The sequence below is a fragment of the Salmo salar genome, chromosome ssa11, assembly GCF_905237065.1.
Source record: "Salmo salar chromosome ssa11, Ssal_v3.1, whole genome shotgun sequence".
NCBI lineage: Eukaryota > Metazoa > Chordata > Actinopteri > Salmoniformes > Salmonidae > Salmo > Salmo salar.
This window is the reverse complement of record NC_059452.1, coordinates 75,992,906-76,007,728: the sequence shown is the minus strand read 5'-3', so window position 1 is coordinate 76,007,728 and position 14,823 is coordinate 75,992,906. Positions and strand designations below refer to the sequence as shown.

Below are 14,823 nucleotides of genomic sequence, written 5' to 3'. Positions count from 1 at the left end.
ATACACATACAGGAAGGAAAGGCCACGGTCACGTCACCGTCCCATCATACACATACAGGAAGGAAAGGCCACGGTCACATCACTGTCCCATCATACACATACAGGAAGGAAAGGCCACGGTCACGTCACTGTCCCATCATACACATACAGGAAGGAAAGGCCACGGTCACGTCACTGTCCCATCATACACATACAGGAAGGAAAGGCCACGGTCACGTCACTGTCCCATCATACACATACAGGAAGGAAAGGCCACGGTCACATCACTGTCCCATCATACACATACAGGAAGGAAAGGCCACGGTCACATCACTGTCCCATCATACACATACAGGAAGGAAAGGCCACGGTCACGTCACTGTCCCATCATACACATACAGGAAGGAAAGGCCACGGTCACGTCACCGTCCCATCATACACATACAGGAAGGAAAGGCCACGGTCACGTCACTGTCCCATCATACACATACAGGAAGGAAAGGCCACGGTCACGTCACTGTCCCATCATACACATACAGGAAGGAAAGGCCACGGTCACGTCACCGTCCCATCATACACATACAGGAAGGAAAGGCCACGGTCACATCACTGTCCCATCATACACATACAGGAAGGAAAGGCCACGGTCACATCACTGTCCCATCATACACATACAGGAAGGAAAGGCCACGGTCACATCACTGTCCCATCATACACATACAGGAAGGAAAGGCCACGGTCACATCACTGTCCCATCATACACATACAGGAAGGAAAGGCCACGGTCACGTCAACGTCCCATCATACACATACAGGAAGGAAAGGCCACGGTCACATCACTGTCCCATCATACACATACAGGAAGGAAAGGCCACGGTCACGTCACCGTCCCATCATACACATACAGGAAGGAAAGGCCACGGTCACATCACTGTCCCATCATACACATACAGGAAGGAAAGGCCACGGTCACATCACTGTCCCATCATACACATACAGGAAGGAAAGGCCACGGTCACGTCACTGTCCCATCATACACATACAGGAAGGAAAGGCCACGGTCACGTCACTGTCCCATCATACACATACAGGAAGGAAAGGCCACGGTCACGTCACTGTCCCATCATACACATACAGGAAGGAAAGGCCACGGTCACGTCACTGTCCCATCATACACATACAGGAAGGAAAGGCCACGGTCACGTCACCGTCCCATCATACACATACAGGAAGGAAAGGCCACGGTCACATCACTGTCCCATCATACACATACAGGAAGGAAAGGCCACGGTCACATCACTGTCCCATCATACACATACAGGAAGGAAAGGCCACGGTCACGTCACCGTCCCATCATACACATACAGGAAGGAAAGGCCACGGTCACGTCACTGTCCCATCATACACATACAGGAAGGAAAGGCCACGGTCACATCACTGTCCCATCATACACATACAGGAAGGAAAGGCCACGGTCACGTCACTGTCCCATCATACACATACAGGAAGGAAAGGCCACGGTCACGTCACTGTCCCATCATACACATACAGGAAGGAAAGGCCACGGTCACATCACTGTCCCATCATACACATACAGGAAGGAAAGGCCACGGTCACGTCACCGTCCCATCATACACATACAGGAAGGAAAGGCCACGGTCACGTCACTGTCCCATCATACACATACAGGAAGGAAAGGCCACGGTCACGTCACTGTCCCATCATACACATACAGGAAGGAAAGGCCACGGTCACATCACTGTCCCATCATACACATACAGGAAGGAAAGGCCACGGTCACGTCACCGTCCCATCATACACATACAGGAAGGAAAGGCCACGGTCACGTCACCGTCCCATCATACACATACAGGAAGGAAAGGCCACGGTCACGTCACTGTCCCATCATACACATACAGGAAGGAAAGGCCACGGTCACGTCACTGTCCCATCATACACATACAGGAAGGAAAGGCCACAGTCACGTCACCGTCCCATCATACACATACAGGAAGGAAAGGCCACGGTCACATCACTGTCCCATCATACACACACACACATCCAGGAAGGAAAGGCCACAGTCACATCACTGTCACATCATACACACACACATCCAGGAAGGAAATGCCACAGTCACATCACTTTCACATCATACACACACACATCCAGGAAGGAAAGGCCACAGGCACATCATTGTCACGCTGCATATCATACACACATACAGTAGCCAGGAGGCCTGAGTTTGTCCTCAGAAACAATCAACCAGTGCATAACAGGAAACCTAGATAGAACATACTATGCTACTGTGCCCAGCACTATGCTCTGATGCTATTGGATGATCATTTCTAGAATATAGGGTGCAAACCGCCATGTGTCCTTCACTGTCACCATCCAGAGAGCATGTGCCTCACCACATAATAATGAACCAAATATAGCTGTAATGTTAATGATGTGCTAACATACATTGTTATGTATGCTGTACGATTACATTTTAGTAGGCACTCTTATCCAGAGTGACTTACAGTACATTTTTATACTGGTCCCCTGTGGGAATCGAACCCACAACCCTGGCATTGCAAGCGCCATGCTCAACCAACTGAGCCACACGGGTATTACCTACATTTAAAGTATTACTGAACATATATACTGTGAGGTCTCTCTCATAAAACTGGTTCCTCTCAAGGTTTCTTCCTTCTGTGTAGGGTGGGATTTGATTTGCCGCTGTTAGCTCTGCTTACGAATAACATTTGATTGATGGTGTGTGTGTGTGTGTGTGTGTGTGTGTGTGTGTGTGTGTGCGTGTGCGTGTGCAGGTGTACTCTCTGGACAACCCGGATGCCTTCCAGAGTTTCTACAGCCCCCATAAGACCCAGCTAAAGAACCCAGTGATGGAGAGGCTGGCAGACCAGCTGGCCACCCTGTGTGCCACCCTGAAGGAGTACCCCGCTGTCAGATACCGAGGGTGAGCCACAGGGGGCGCATCTCAGATAACGGGGACATTAGGAACAGCAATATTACTGTGTCCCAAATGGCAGTCTATTCCCTATGTAAGAACTACTGGGAATGGGTTAAAAGTAGTATAGGGACTAGGTTACCATTTGGGAGGCAACCTGTCATTGACAAGGGGTCAGGGCTAATATGTTCAGTAAATAGGATAGAAACATATTGTTAAATCCCATCCTCTCTCTCGCTCTCTGACTCCCTGCTGTCTCTCTCTCTCTCAGGGAGTACAAAGACAATGCCACCCTGGCCCAGCTGTTGCAGGACAAACTGGACGCCTACAAGGCTGATGACCCCACCATGGGAGAGGTGAGGGAGGGATGGAACAAGGGAAGGATGAGGGAGAGAGTCTTTATTAGATTAGAGGTAGAAGGAAATGTTTTAGCAGTGAACATATGAGAACATAGAAGATGTTAACCTGACATGTACTGTCACCGTGTGCAACTATAATAAACAACCAGCAAGCTACAAGAGATCACACCTCACTGTCGCACTTTGCAGTTGTCTTTTAATGGAAGGGTGTTATAAATTAAATGTATTACTATTATTATTATTTATATTACTGTGTACATATTTGATGTAGGAGCTATCAGGACACAGAGTAAATCTGCACCTCTCTCCTTTACCCTTCTATCTCTCCATCCTTCTCTCTCTGCAGGGTCCCGATAAGGCTCGTTCTCAGCTGATCATCCTGGACAGGGCTTTTGACCCCGTCTCCCCTGTCCTGCATGAGCTCACCTTCCAGGCCATGGGCTACGACCTGCTGCCCATCGAAAACGACGTCTACAGGTACGTCTGGGTGCATTTGTGTGTGTGTGTGTGTATGTTTATGCGCGTGTGTTTATGTGCGTGTTCCCCTATGTGTGTGTGTGTCTCTGCATTCACATCCCTCCCTTCAGCAGTCTCCAAGGAAAGAGACAGGCTGAGGCCTAGCTAGCTGGTAAGGTTTATGTGTGACTACTGTAAATAGAAGAAAATAATCAGTTCGGGCAGGGCAGCTGTAGCGCCCACAGAATCTTTCAATACAAGGTAATCATCTGTGCTGTTTTAGCTCGCTAGAGACTTCGATCAGAGTACCTTTCCCACACACACTTACATTCAGGGCTCAGGCATCTGTGCCAGGTTCGAAGAATAGCTTTGCCATTTAGCCTGGATTCCGTTTGGTCTTGTGTTGAAATACTTGGCTGTAAATTCTATGTGCTGGTGTTTCTATATAGTGTAGTGTAGAAAAGTAACACAACGTTGTTGCTGGCAGCCGATGTAATGCAATGTTGATTACAGTAAATATATGAGTGCTTTTGCCTGTTTGGACCCAATTTATCTTTGCCTCTCCCCCTGTCTCCATCTAGCTTCCTGTCTCTCTCTATCTACCTGTCTAATTATTTCCCCCTGCCTATCTGTCTGCCTGCCCATTCACGTCTGTCTGTATCAGATATGATTCCCCTGGGATGGGAGACACTTCTCAGAAGGAGGTCCTGCTGCACGAGGACGATGACCTGTGGGTGGGGCTCAGACACAAACACATCGCTGAGGTGTCCACGTAAGTCACACGCCTGTTTCTCTCTCTCTCTCTCTCTCTCTCTCTCTCTCTCTCTCTCTCTCTCTCTCTCTCTCTCTCTCTCTCTCTCTCTCTCTCTCTCTCTCTTCCATATCACTGCCACTGTTTGATATGGACTCAATAAAGCCATAACAAAGTCGAGCTCTCCTACTTACTAGTTCTCTTATGCTATCTCCATCTATCTTCTCTAACTGCCATCAGGGAGGTGACACGCCAATTGAAGGACTTCTCTGCTAGCAAGAGGATGAACACTGCTGGAGAGAAGGTACGGAGGGAGGGATGCTTTCAGAAAGCCTCTCTGTCTGGTAATACTCTGTGTCAGTACGTTCCTATGGCTGAGTGGAGAGAGAACGTGACCGTGTTGTGTGTTCCAACAGACCACCATGAGGGACCTCTCTCAGATGCTGAAGAAGATGCCCCAGTACCAGAAGGAGCTGAGCAAGGTTAGTGTGTGTGTTAGTGTGTGTGTCTGTGTGTGCACATGATGTGTGTGTACTGACCCTGCCTCCCTGTGTGTCTCAGTACTCCACTCACCTGCAGCTGGCTGAGGACTGCATGAAGCACTACCAGGGCACAGTGGACAAGTTGTGTCGTGTGGAGCAGGTAAAGGACAGGAAGGGGGAGGAGGGGAGGAAGGGATGGAGGGGAGATGAGGGATGGAAGTGATGGCAGGGAAGAGGTGGGAGGGGATGGAGAGAGGAGGCATAGCAAGGGACAGAGAGGATGAGAGAAGAGAAACATTCTAGAGCACTATAGGTCAATGCGTCACTGTTTGGCTCATCATTAAGGAGATAGATTGGGGGTACGACCCTGCGATAGACTAGCGTCCTGTCCAAGGGATGTACTTGTACATCAAGCTGCCTCACGCTACAGAAACACGCAATTGGGAACGGGAAAGGGGATATCTAGCCAGTTGCACAACTGAACGCATTCAACCGAAATTTGCCTTCTGCGTTTCACCCAACCCGTCTACCATTCCTACTCACAAGCTTACTTACTTACTTACTTGTACAGTATAGTGCACTACACTGCATTTTGAAAGTATTCAGACCCCTTGACTTTTTCCACATTTTTGTTACATTACAGCCTTATTCTGAAATTGATTATAGTTTTTCCCCCTCAATAATCTACACACAACACCCTATAATGATGAAGCAAAAACAGGTTTTTAGACATTTTTGCTAATGTATTAAAAATAAGAAACTGAAATATCACATTTACATAAGTATTCAGACCCTTTACTCAGTACCTTGTTGAAGCACCTTTGGCAGCGATTACAGCCTCTAGTCTTCTTGGGTATGACGAGACAAGCTTGGCACACCTGTGTTTGGGGAGTTTCTCCCATTTTTCTCTGCAGATCCTCTCAAGCTCTGTCAGGTTGGATGGGGAGCGTCGCTGCACAGCTATTTACAGGTCTCTCCAGAGATGTTCAATCGGGTTCAAGTCCGGGCTCTGGCTGGGCCACTCAAGGACATTCAGACACTTGTCCCGAAGCCACTCCTGTGTTGCCTTGGCTGTGTGCTTAGGGTCATTGTCCTGTTATAAGGTGAACCTTCGCCCCAGTCTGAGGTCCTGAGCGCTCTGGAGCAGGTTTTCATCAAGGATCTCTCTGTACTTTGCTCCATTCATCTTTTCCTCGATCCTGACTAGTCTCCCAGTCCCTGCCGCTGAAAAACATCCTCACAGCCATAAAGGCCTGATTGGTGGAGTGAGGTATTTCAGCTTTTATTTGTAATAAATTTGCAAAAATGTCTAAAAACCAGTTTTGCTTTGTCATTATAGGGTATTGTGTGTAGATTGATGAGGAAAAAATTTAACATTTTAGAATAAGGCTGTAACGTAACAAAATGTGGAAAAAGTGAAGGGGTCTGAGTACTTTCCGAATGCACTGTATATAAGGAATAGGTTGCTATTTGGGATGTATCGCTAATCTCCTGTCTGTGTGGCATGTAGGACCTGGCCATGGGTACAGACGCTGAAGGGGAGAAGATCAAGGACCCCATGAGGGCCATCGTGCCCATCCTGCTGGACGCCAATGTCACCACCCACGACAAGATCCGCATCATCCTCCTCTACATCTTCCTCAAGAACGGTGAAACTGAACGATGCTACATTTTTAACCCTAACATTTACCCTAACCCTAGCTTCACATCCACATCCCAGTTCAACCCTAACCTAAACCACAACCTTAATCCTAACCCTAGCTTCATATCCACATCCCAGTTCAACCCTAACCTAAACCACAACCTTAATCCTAACCCTAGCTTCATATCCACATCCCAGTTCAACCTTAACCTAAACCACAACCTCAACCCTAACCCTAGCTTCATATCCATATCCCACTTCAACCTTAACCTAAACCACAACCTTAATCCTAATGTTAGCTTCATGTCAACATCCCAGTGCAACCCTAACCTAAACCACAAACTTAATCCTAATGTTAGCTTCATGTCAACATCCCATTGCAACCCTAACCAAACCACAAACTTAATCCTAATGTTAGCTTCATGTCCACATCCCAATTCAACCGTAACCCTAGCCTCAACCATAGACCTAACCCTACCTTCATATCCACATCCCAATTCAACCCTTACCCTAACCTCAACCACAACCTCCCTCTACACACAGGTGTGTGTAGAGGGACCAACGATGGTTGGATATAAAGAATCTTCCAGACAAACTTCAGACGAGTCTGTTTGCCCTAAAAGGTTTGACGTAATGGGTCTAGCTTCATGTCCCCATCCTGCCTCAACCATAACTAATCCTAGCTTCATAACCACATCTTGGTTCAACCCTAACCCTAGCCTCAAACACAACCCTAACTCTAAGAGGTGATCTAGGATCAGTTTTTCCTGTTTATTCCTAAAGCCTATGTTATTCCCTATTTACATACGCAACGCAAGCTGTGCAAAATGGCAGTAGTTGCGTAGCAATATGCAAATGTGTGCAGAGACGCAATTTGTAACTCATCCAAATACGCAGTATCACCATTTTGTGTAGCTAATTGCTTTCTTGCATTGCGCACATACGTAGTGTATGAATGAGGCTTAAAGTGAACCTATAAGAGCTTAACAACCTGTGGTGTGCTGTTGGGTAGGCATCACAGAGGAGAACCTGAACAAGCTCATCCAGCATGCCCAGATCCCTCCCGAGGACAGTGAGATCATCACCAACATGGCCCACCTGGGTGTGCCCATCATCACAGACGTGAGTCAGCACTCTTACTTCCTGTTGTTGGCCACTTCGTGTCTGGCCAGCCTCCTCTTCTGTCCCTCCTGCAGCTGCAGTCAAGGACACAGATGCACCGCCACCTTTTCAACACCTGTTACAAACTCTTTCTCCTTCATGCCATACTCTCTCTTTCTCTCTCTCTCTCTCTCTTTCTCTCTCGCTCTGTCACCAGCTTTCCTGCCCATTTTCTCTCTCTCTCTCTCTCTCTCCCTGGTTCTCTTCTACGTTCCTACCATATTATTCCTTTCATATGGGTCTCAATTAAACACTTCCATTCAGACTGATATTTGCAGTAATTTAACTCTCCCCTTTGTTATTTTTCACTCCATGTTCCTCCTCCCTCTAGTCTACCCTCCGCAGGGGGAAGAAGCTGGACAGGAAGGAACGTGTGAGTGAGCAGACCTATCAGCTGTCACGCTGGACACCACTGGTCAAGGACATCATGGAGGTCAGTTACTGGAAATACACAGAGGTCTGTCTGTCTGTCTGTCTGTCTGTCTGTGTGTGTGTGTGTTTCAGGCCATCCCATTTGTCTTCACTGTGTATTATATTTGCTGACCATGCTATTGTTCTGCCTTTCTCCTCGTCATCCCTGCAGGATGTGATTGAAGATAAGCTGGACACCAAGCACTACCCTTACATATCTACCCGCTCCTCTGCCTCCTTCAGCAGCACTGCAGTCAGGTACACACACACACACACACACACACACACACACACACACACACACACACACACACACACACACACACACACAGGAATGTATTGCAGTGTATTAGCGCTATTGAGATGACAAAGCAAGGAGGGTCACAGATCAATAGTTATTTGGGCTCTGAGGGAGAGGGGAGATGAATACTCTGATTGGCTGTAAAAGAGAGAAAGGGCAGAACTAAGCAGTGACAAACAGGAGAAAAGACAACCAGAGGGCTGTGTATTCAATCAAACATACAGTATTGCAACAGAGGGCTCTGGTCAAAAGTAGTGGACAATATAGGGAATAGGGTGCCATTTGGGACAAGGCCAAGGCATCTAACCCTCATACTACTACCACAGTGGTAGGTGTGCGTGCACTGGGGAATGAAGAGAGAGTGTTGACACATTGACCCCTGCATATCCCTCCCCCACTAGACCTTCATTGTGTGTGTATTGATTTGACATGGGATCTGTGCTGCTGAGAATGGGAGCCACTTCCACCACCAACCACCATTCATTCCCCAGCCCCAATGTGATTGAGTCATTGGGCAAGAAGCTCTGAGAATCCACAGGCAGGCTCAGTTACATGAGCACATTTCACTAGACGCCTTGCACAGCCATGACGCAGCCTAACACACATTCACACACACTGGTTACATTCCAGACCGACTACATTGTAGACATTACATTGATCAGCCCATGGTTGCATGCCACATCATTGACTGCGCAGTGGGGCATCTGATTGCTGTATCATATGATGTGGTTTGCTGATATGTTGTATAGCTAGTTGTCTCCACGTAGAGGAAGACCCTTTCTCTCTGCCCATTACCTCTCTTCCTAGTTAGGCACATTCTTTCTTCAGTACAGCAGTGGTGAAATAGTGAAGAAGAGTAACACTGATATGCCACCCTTTTTGATTGTGCTTCTCCCTCCCTGGCAGTGCCCGGTATGGCCAATGGCACAAGAATAAGACCCCAGGCGAGTACCGCACCGGGCCGCGCGTCATGGTCTTCATCATCGGAGGCGCGTCATTCAGCGAGATGCGCTCTGCCTACGAGGTCACGCAGGCCAACGGGAAGTGGGAGGCCATCATTGGTGAGTCTGACACCGGGGGGCGCCACTGAGCGCAGGCCGAGGTTGTAGGGAGGGACTCCCCCATAGGGAGTGTGACAGAACAGTCCTAAGAGAAAATACACTTACATAGACTGATCTTACTGGTACATTAACGAACAGTTGCCTTTCATTTATGCAAGAATGCAGACTCATTTTGAATAGACATTTAACTCCTCCCTCTGGGCACTTGTTGTCGGTCTGAACAGTCTGAATAGGTAATATGTCCACCATGCCCTCTGATAGGCTAGGTGGAATGGCTTATACCTACCCAATTATTTTCAGGGTCTACACAAAGTGCCTAGGGATGGGGGACTAGAATGTAGATTGGGAAATGGGTGTACTTCTCTAACTGACTGACTCTCGTACACTGGCTAATTCTGTTATTGGTCTAAATTAGGACTGTTGTGGTGACCGTAGTACCCCCACATCGGCGGTCACGAGTCATGAAGGCAGTCAAATTCCACGTGACTGTTTAGTCACGGTAATTAGGCTTCTCCATGCTCTGATGCTGCTGCTGGTCATTAGTAGCCTGCCAAACGTACTAACTACCTGGTACTCAGCACTCTATTGTCTAATCACTCTGGTATCAATGCAAATGTAATCGAAAATCTAATCAAACGCGTCATGAGAGCCCATGAGCTCATGTTGCGCAACATTTCTATAGGCTATGCAGTTGCATGATAAAACAGAGAGATGGCCTCTACTAAAAAGAGGAGGATCCCATCAGCTTTCTATAGGTTAGGCCTACTATATTTATTTCTCAACTTTCCTAATGTTGCTTATATTTACAACAGGAGTATAGCCTGCCTGGCTGGCATGAAAATGAACCACGGGAAAAGTGTCCTCCATTCGCTATTTAAGTGCATAGATGACATGTATTTTTTCCCGCTGCCTTTGTTTCGATACATATTTCACACATATACAAAATAATAAAGACAAGATTAAATCAAGAATAGTCTGATGGGTGACAATATTAGCCTATCACTTGTGAATTATATATAAGCACTTGTGAATGATGCCCAGCACTTTTTCGAATCACAGTCACACACCTCATGTAGCCTAGCCCATAGGCCTATATGTTTTGATCACAAATAAAGTGGCCAAATAACTTCTTAAAATTAAGCACATTAATCCTCTTTACAAGGGGTAAAACTTCACCTTTATAATAAAAGCATTACATGCATAATTGCTTCTGCGGTCACTTTTGATAATGGTGTTTTCCACTAATGGAACATTTGCACTTTTAGCCTACTAATGTGCGCATTGCTGCGCTTATAATGTGAAGAAATAGACTAATAGTAAAAACGTTTTTTTTTATGCTAGTGGTTGTATTAATTTGGGATCTATTGCATCCCACAACTGTCCCAGACAGTTTAGAATATGTATTTCTCGCACAGAATACAGTAGGTCAACTTTTGTACTATGGGGGATAGTAGATTGACATAGGCTAGTGCTTTTGCTGTTCGTTAGGCCTATTCATCTTGTTGGTTGACGAAAAGTAAATGTGGACAGTTCTTCCAATATCTTCAATATGCACCTCGGAATTGGATAAGGGCCTGCGCAATTGTGTCCCGGATGTGTCTGTCTTCACTTGTAGCCTGTGAGAAAGACCCGATCACGTGATGGAGAGCCATGTGAGTGAGAGGTGATTCGGAGTGTGCAGCACTCACGGAGAAGGGCATAACGGCCACTGGCCGCAAAAGGCATGGATTTTTTTAGGGTGCATTACAGCCACACAAAGGGGATGCCGCCGTGAAATTCTAGGTATTATCAAGTGCTTGTCAAATTGTGAATGAGAGACTGATGAAGTGTGTACAGCCTGCTCAAAAAATAAAGCAGAGCTCATTGCGTTTCAAGTTACTTTTTTCAAATCATCATTAGAGTCGCATCACGCATCCTTACAATGTATTACAAATGTAAACATATAGCCCAACGTTTGTAGAACATCTAAAGTTACATCAATAACTGTAAATTAAGCATATAGAATGCCTATTTCTTTGTTAACCGCTCAACACAGAATAGCTGCATATGTGCGCACTCCCTCAAATCATTTGGAGAAAAGATCCTTTCTATTTTATTCAGCTTTGTTCAATTGTATTCTTCATACTATAAAATAATGCCACGGAATTCTAAGCAAATCTTGTCTGCTAAGTGAACTAGCATAGCCGACAGCCATATGGCATATCCAGATCAGGGCCTTACATAAGGACAACTCAGAGTATGATATTCTGTTCTTCTGAAATAAACTACATTTTCTTCATATCATTCTTCTTTAGACCTGTCTATAATAAATAATGGATTTATTGTGAAGGTTTAGGCTATATTACATGGATTTATTAGACTTTTTAAAACGCAGATGTTTCAAAGGTCTGCATCAGTGGCTTGTAGGCTAGATGTGGAAGCAGGAGATGCTAAATGTGTTTGTTAATTAACGGTCAGTTACCACGAGACCGACAGTTATTTGCTTGACCATCAATGGCTGATGAAATTTCGTGACCGCCACAGCCCTAGTCTCCATTCATTGTGGTCAGCAGGACACAAATGCCAACGTGTCTGCCATCATCAGTGCCAATGCAACTGTATTCTGTTCCCACTATGTTAACCACAGGTGAATAAAGAAGGACGAAGGAGAGAATTATTCCGGATAATCTTTCTCTCATTTGAGCGTCGACTGCACTCAACCGTACTTCATTAAAACTCTGGCTTATCCACACGACAACATATTTGACCTTAATTAGCTTCCTTACTCACATATACAGTGGCTTGCGAAAGTATTCACCCCCCTTGGCATTTTTCCTATTTTATTGCCTTACAACCTGGAATTAAAATATATTTTTTGGGGGGGTTGTATTATTTGATTTACACAACATGCCTACCACTTTGAAGATGCAAAATATTTTTATTGTGAAACAAACAAGAAATAAGACCAAAAAAAATAAAACTTGAGTGTGCGGAACTATTCACCCCCCCAAAGTCAATACTTTGTAGAGCCACCTTTTGCAGCAATTACAGCTGCAAGTCTCTTGGGGTTTGTCTCTATAAGCTTGGCACATCTAGCCACTGGGATTTTTTCCCATTCCTGGGTTCCACTGGTGTACAGCAATCTTTAAGTCATAATACAGATTCTCAATTGGATTGAGGTCTGGGCTTTGACTAGGCCAATCCAAGACATTTAAATGTTTCCCCTTAAACCACTCAAGTGTTGCTTTAGCAGTATAGTTAGGGTCATTGTCCTATTGGAAGGTGAACCTCCGTCCCAGTCTCAAATCTCTGGAAGACAAACAGATTTCCCTCAAGAGTTTCTCTGTATTTAGCACCATCCATCATTCCTTCAATTCTGACCAGTTTCCCAGTCCCTGCCGATGAAAAACATCCCCACAGCATGATTCTGCCACCACCATGCTTCACTGGTGTTCTTGGGGTGATGAGAGGTGTTGGGTTTGCGTCAGACATAGCGATTTCCTTGATGGCCAAAAAGCTACATTTTAGTCTCATCTGACCAGAGTACTATCTTCCATATGTTTGGGGAGTCTCCTACATGCCTAATGGCGAACACCAAATGTGTTTTCTTATTTTTTTTCTTTAAGCAATGGCTCTTTCTGGCCACTCTTCCGTAAAGCCCAGCTCTGTGGAGTATACAGCTTAAAATGGTCCTATGGACAGATACTCCAATCTCTGCTGTGGAGCTTTGCAGCTCCTTCAGGGTTATCTTTGGTCTCTTTGTTGCCTCTCTGATTAATGCCCTCCTTGCCTGGTCTGTGAGTTTTGGTGGGCGGCCCTCTCTTGGGTGTTTTGTTGTGGTGCCATATTCTTTCCATTTTTTAATAATGGATTTAATGGTGCTCCGTGGGATGTTCAAAGTTTCTGATATTTTTTTATAACCCAACCCTGATCTGTACTTCTGCACAACTTTGTCCCTGACCTGTTTGGAGAGCTCCTTGGTCTTCATGGTGCCGCTTGCTTGGTGGTGCCCCTAGCTTAGTGGTGTTGCAGACTCTGGGGTCTTTCAGAACAGGTGTATATATATACTGAGATCATGTGACAGATCATGTGACACTTAAAGTCCACCTGTGTACAATCTAACGAATTATGTGACTTCTGAAGGTAATTGGTTGCACCAAATCTTATTTAGGAGCTTCATAGCAAAGGGGATGAATACATATGCACGTACCACTTTACCACTTTTCAGAATTTTTTGATACAAGTTATTTTTTTCACTTCACCAGTTTGGACTATTTTGTGTGTACCCATTACATGAAATCCAAATAAACATACATTTAAATTACAGGTTGTAATGCAACAAAATAGGAAAAACGCCAAGGGGGATGAATACTTTTGCAAGGCACTGTACCCACACCACGAATCCCAGTCAGTAAAGATTCTTGAAGAGTAAGCTTATGTCATGACCCTAGTTTGCCTGTTGAGGCAATCAACACTCATTCTGTTAGTGCTGGACTTACTTAAGGATCTGGCTGGAGGAAAACGTTATGTTTCTGACGAACACTTCTCTAAGATACCCCCTGTGACGTGTTTTCCCTGTTTATTGAATGTTTTGTCTCTAGTCAGCCAGTCCTTGTCCTAAGGCAGTGTGTCTTGTCTGTTGTTTTTTTGCTGTGCTATGCTTTTGCTTTTGGATTCAGTCTTGTTTTGTCTAAAACACTGTTGTCTTTGAATTGCAGCTACGCCCTGTCTTTTTCTGTGCGTCTGGGTTTCGTGTCCGTGTGTTTGCGTGTGGGCGCGTGTGTGAGTACTCACAGTATGTGGGTAGTGCTGTGCGGTGGCGTGTTTAACCCCTTCTTGTCGAGATGGCAGAGAAAGTGGCGTGGGGGGCGTGGCATGTGATGAGAATTGAGCGTGAAGCACCCTCTGTTCCTTCACAGGTTCCACCCACACCATCACCCCCATCAAATTCTTAACGGACCTGCAGCACCCTGACTTCCGAGAGTCCACTAGGGTGTCCTTTGAGGAGCCAGACGCAGGCTCAGACGAGTGAGACAGAAAGAGAGAGGGAGGGAGGGAGAGAGAAATCACACTCTGACAAAGTAAAGGCAGCCGCGCAAAGAAGCCCTTTCTGAATGCCCACAGCACAAGGGCTTTCTTTCCCTCCGTACTCCTCTTACTACATTCACTACTGCTTGAACTCCACCCCACCCTCAGGGATGGCCGTCTGGCCCCTGGCTCACTGCATGGCCCAGTCACCCCAGGCTCCACCTCCTGCAGGCCAACACCCAATCACAGCGTAAGACAGT

At 46.0% G+C, this 14,823-nt stretch overlaps 1 protein-coding gene across 3 annotated transcripts in view; it reads left to right on the top strand.

Annotated features, from left to right (window-relative positions):
- The window catches only part of stxbp1a (syntaxin binding protein 1a), a 48,902-nt gene that overhangs the window by 29,350 nt on the left and 4,729 nt on the right, over window positions 1-14,823 (top strand). For 2 of the 3 annotated variants that reach the window (XM_014128368.2, XM_014128370.2), the window contains exons 7-19: window positions 2,793-2,941; window positions 3,204-3,288; window positions 3,638-3,768; window positions 4,412-4,519; window positions 4,739-4,802; window positions 4,915-4,980; window positions 5,060-5,140; window positions 6,491-6,629; window positions 7,635-7,744; window positions 8,115-8,216; window positions 8,367-8,452; window positions 9,402-9,556; window positions 14,455-14,616. In XM_014128368.2, coding sequence (XP_013983843.1) covers window positions 2,793-2,941; window positions 3,204-3,288; window positions 3,638-3,768; window positions 4,412-4,519; window positions 4,739-4,802; window positions 4,915-4,980; window positions 5,060-5,140; window positions 6,491-6,629; window positions 7,635-7,744; window positions 8,115-8,216; window positions 8,367-8,452; window positions 9,402-9,556; window positions 14,455-14,567 — 1,389 coding nt within the window. In that variant the 3' untranslated portion in view covers window positions 14,568-14,616. The remainder of the gene's footprint in view (window positions 1-2,792; window positions 2,942-3,203; window positions 3,289-3,637; window positions 3,769-4,411; window positions 4,520-4,738; window positions 4,803-4,914; window positions 4,981-5,059; window positions 5,141-6,490; window positions 6,630-7,634; window positions 7,745-8,114; window positions 8,217-8,366; window positions 8,453-9,401; window positions 9,557-14,454; window positions 14,617-14,823) is intronic. The other variant, XM_014128369.2, reaches the window with a different exon arrangement.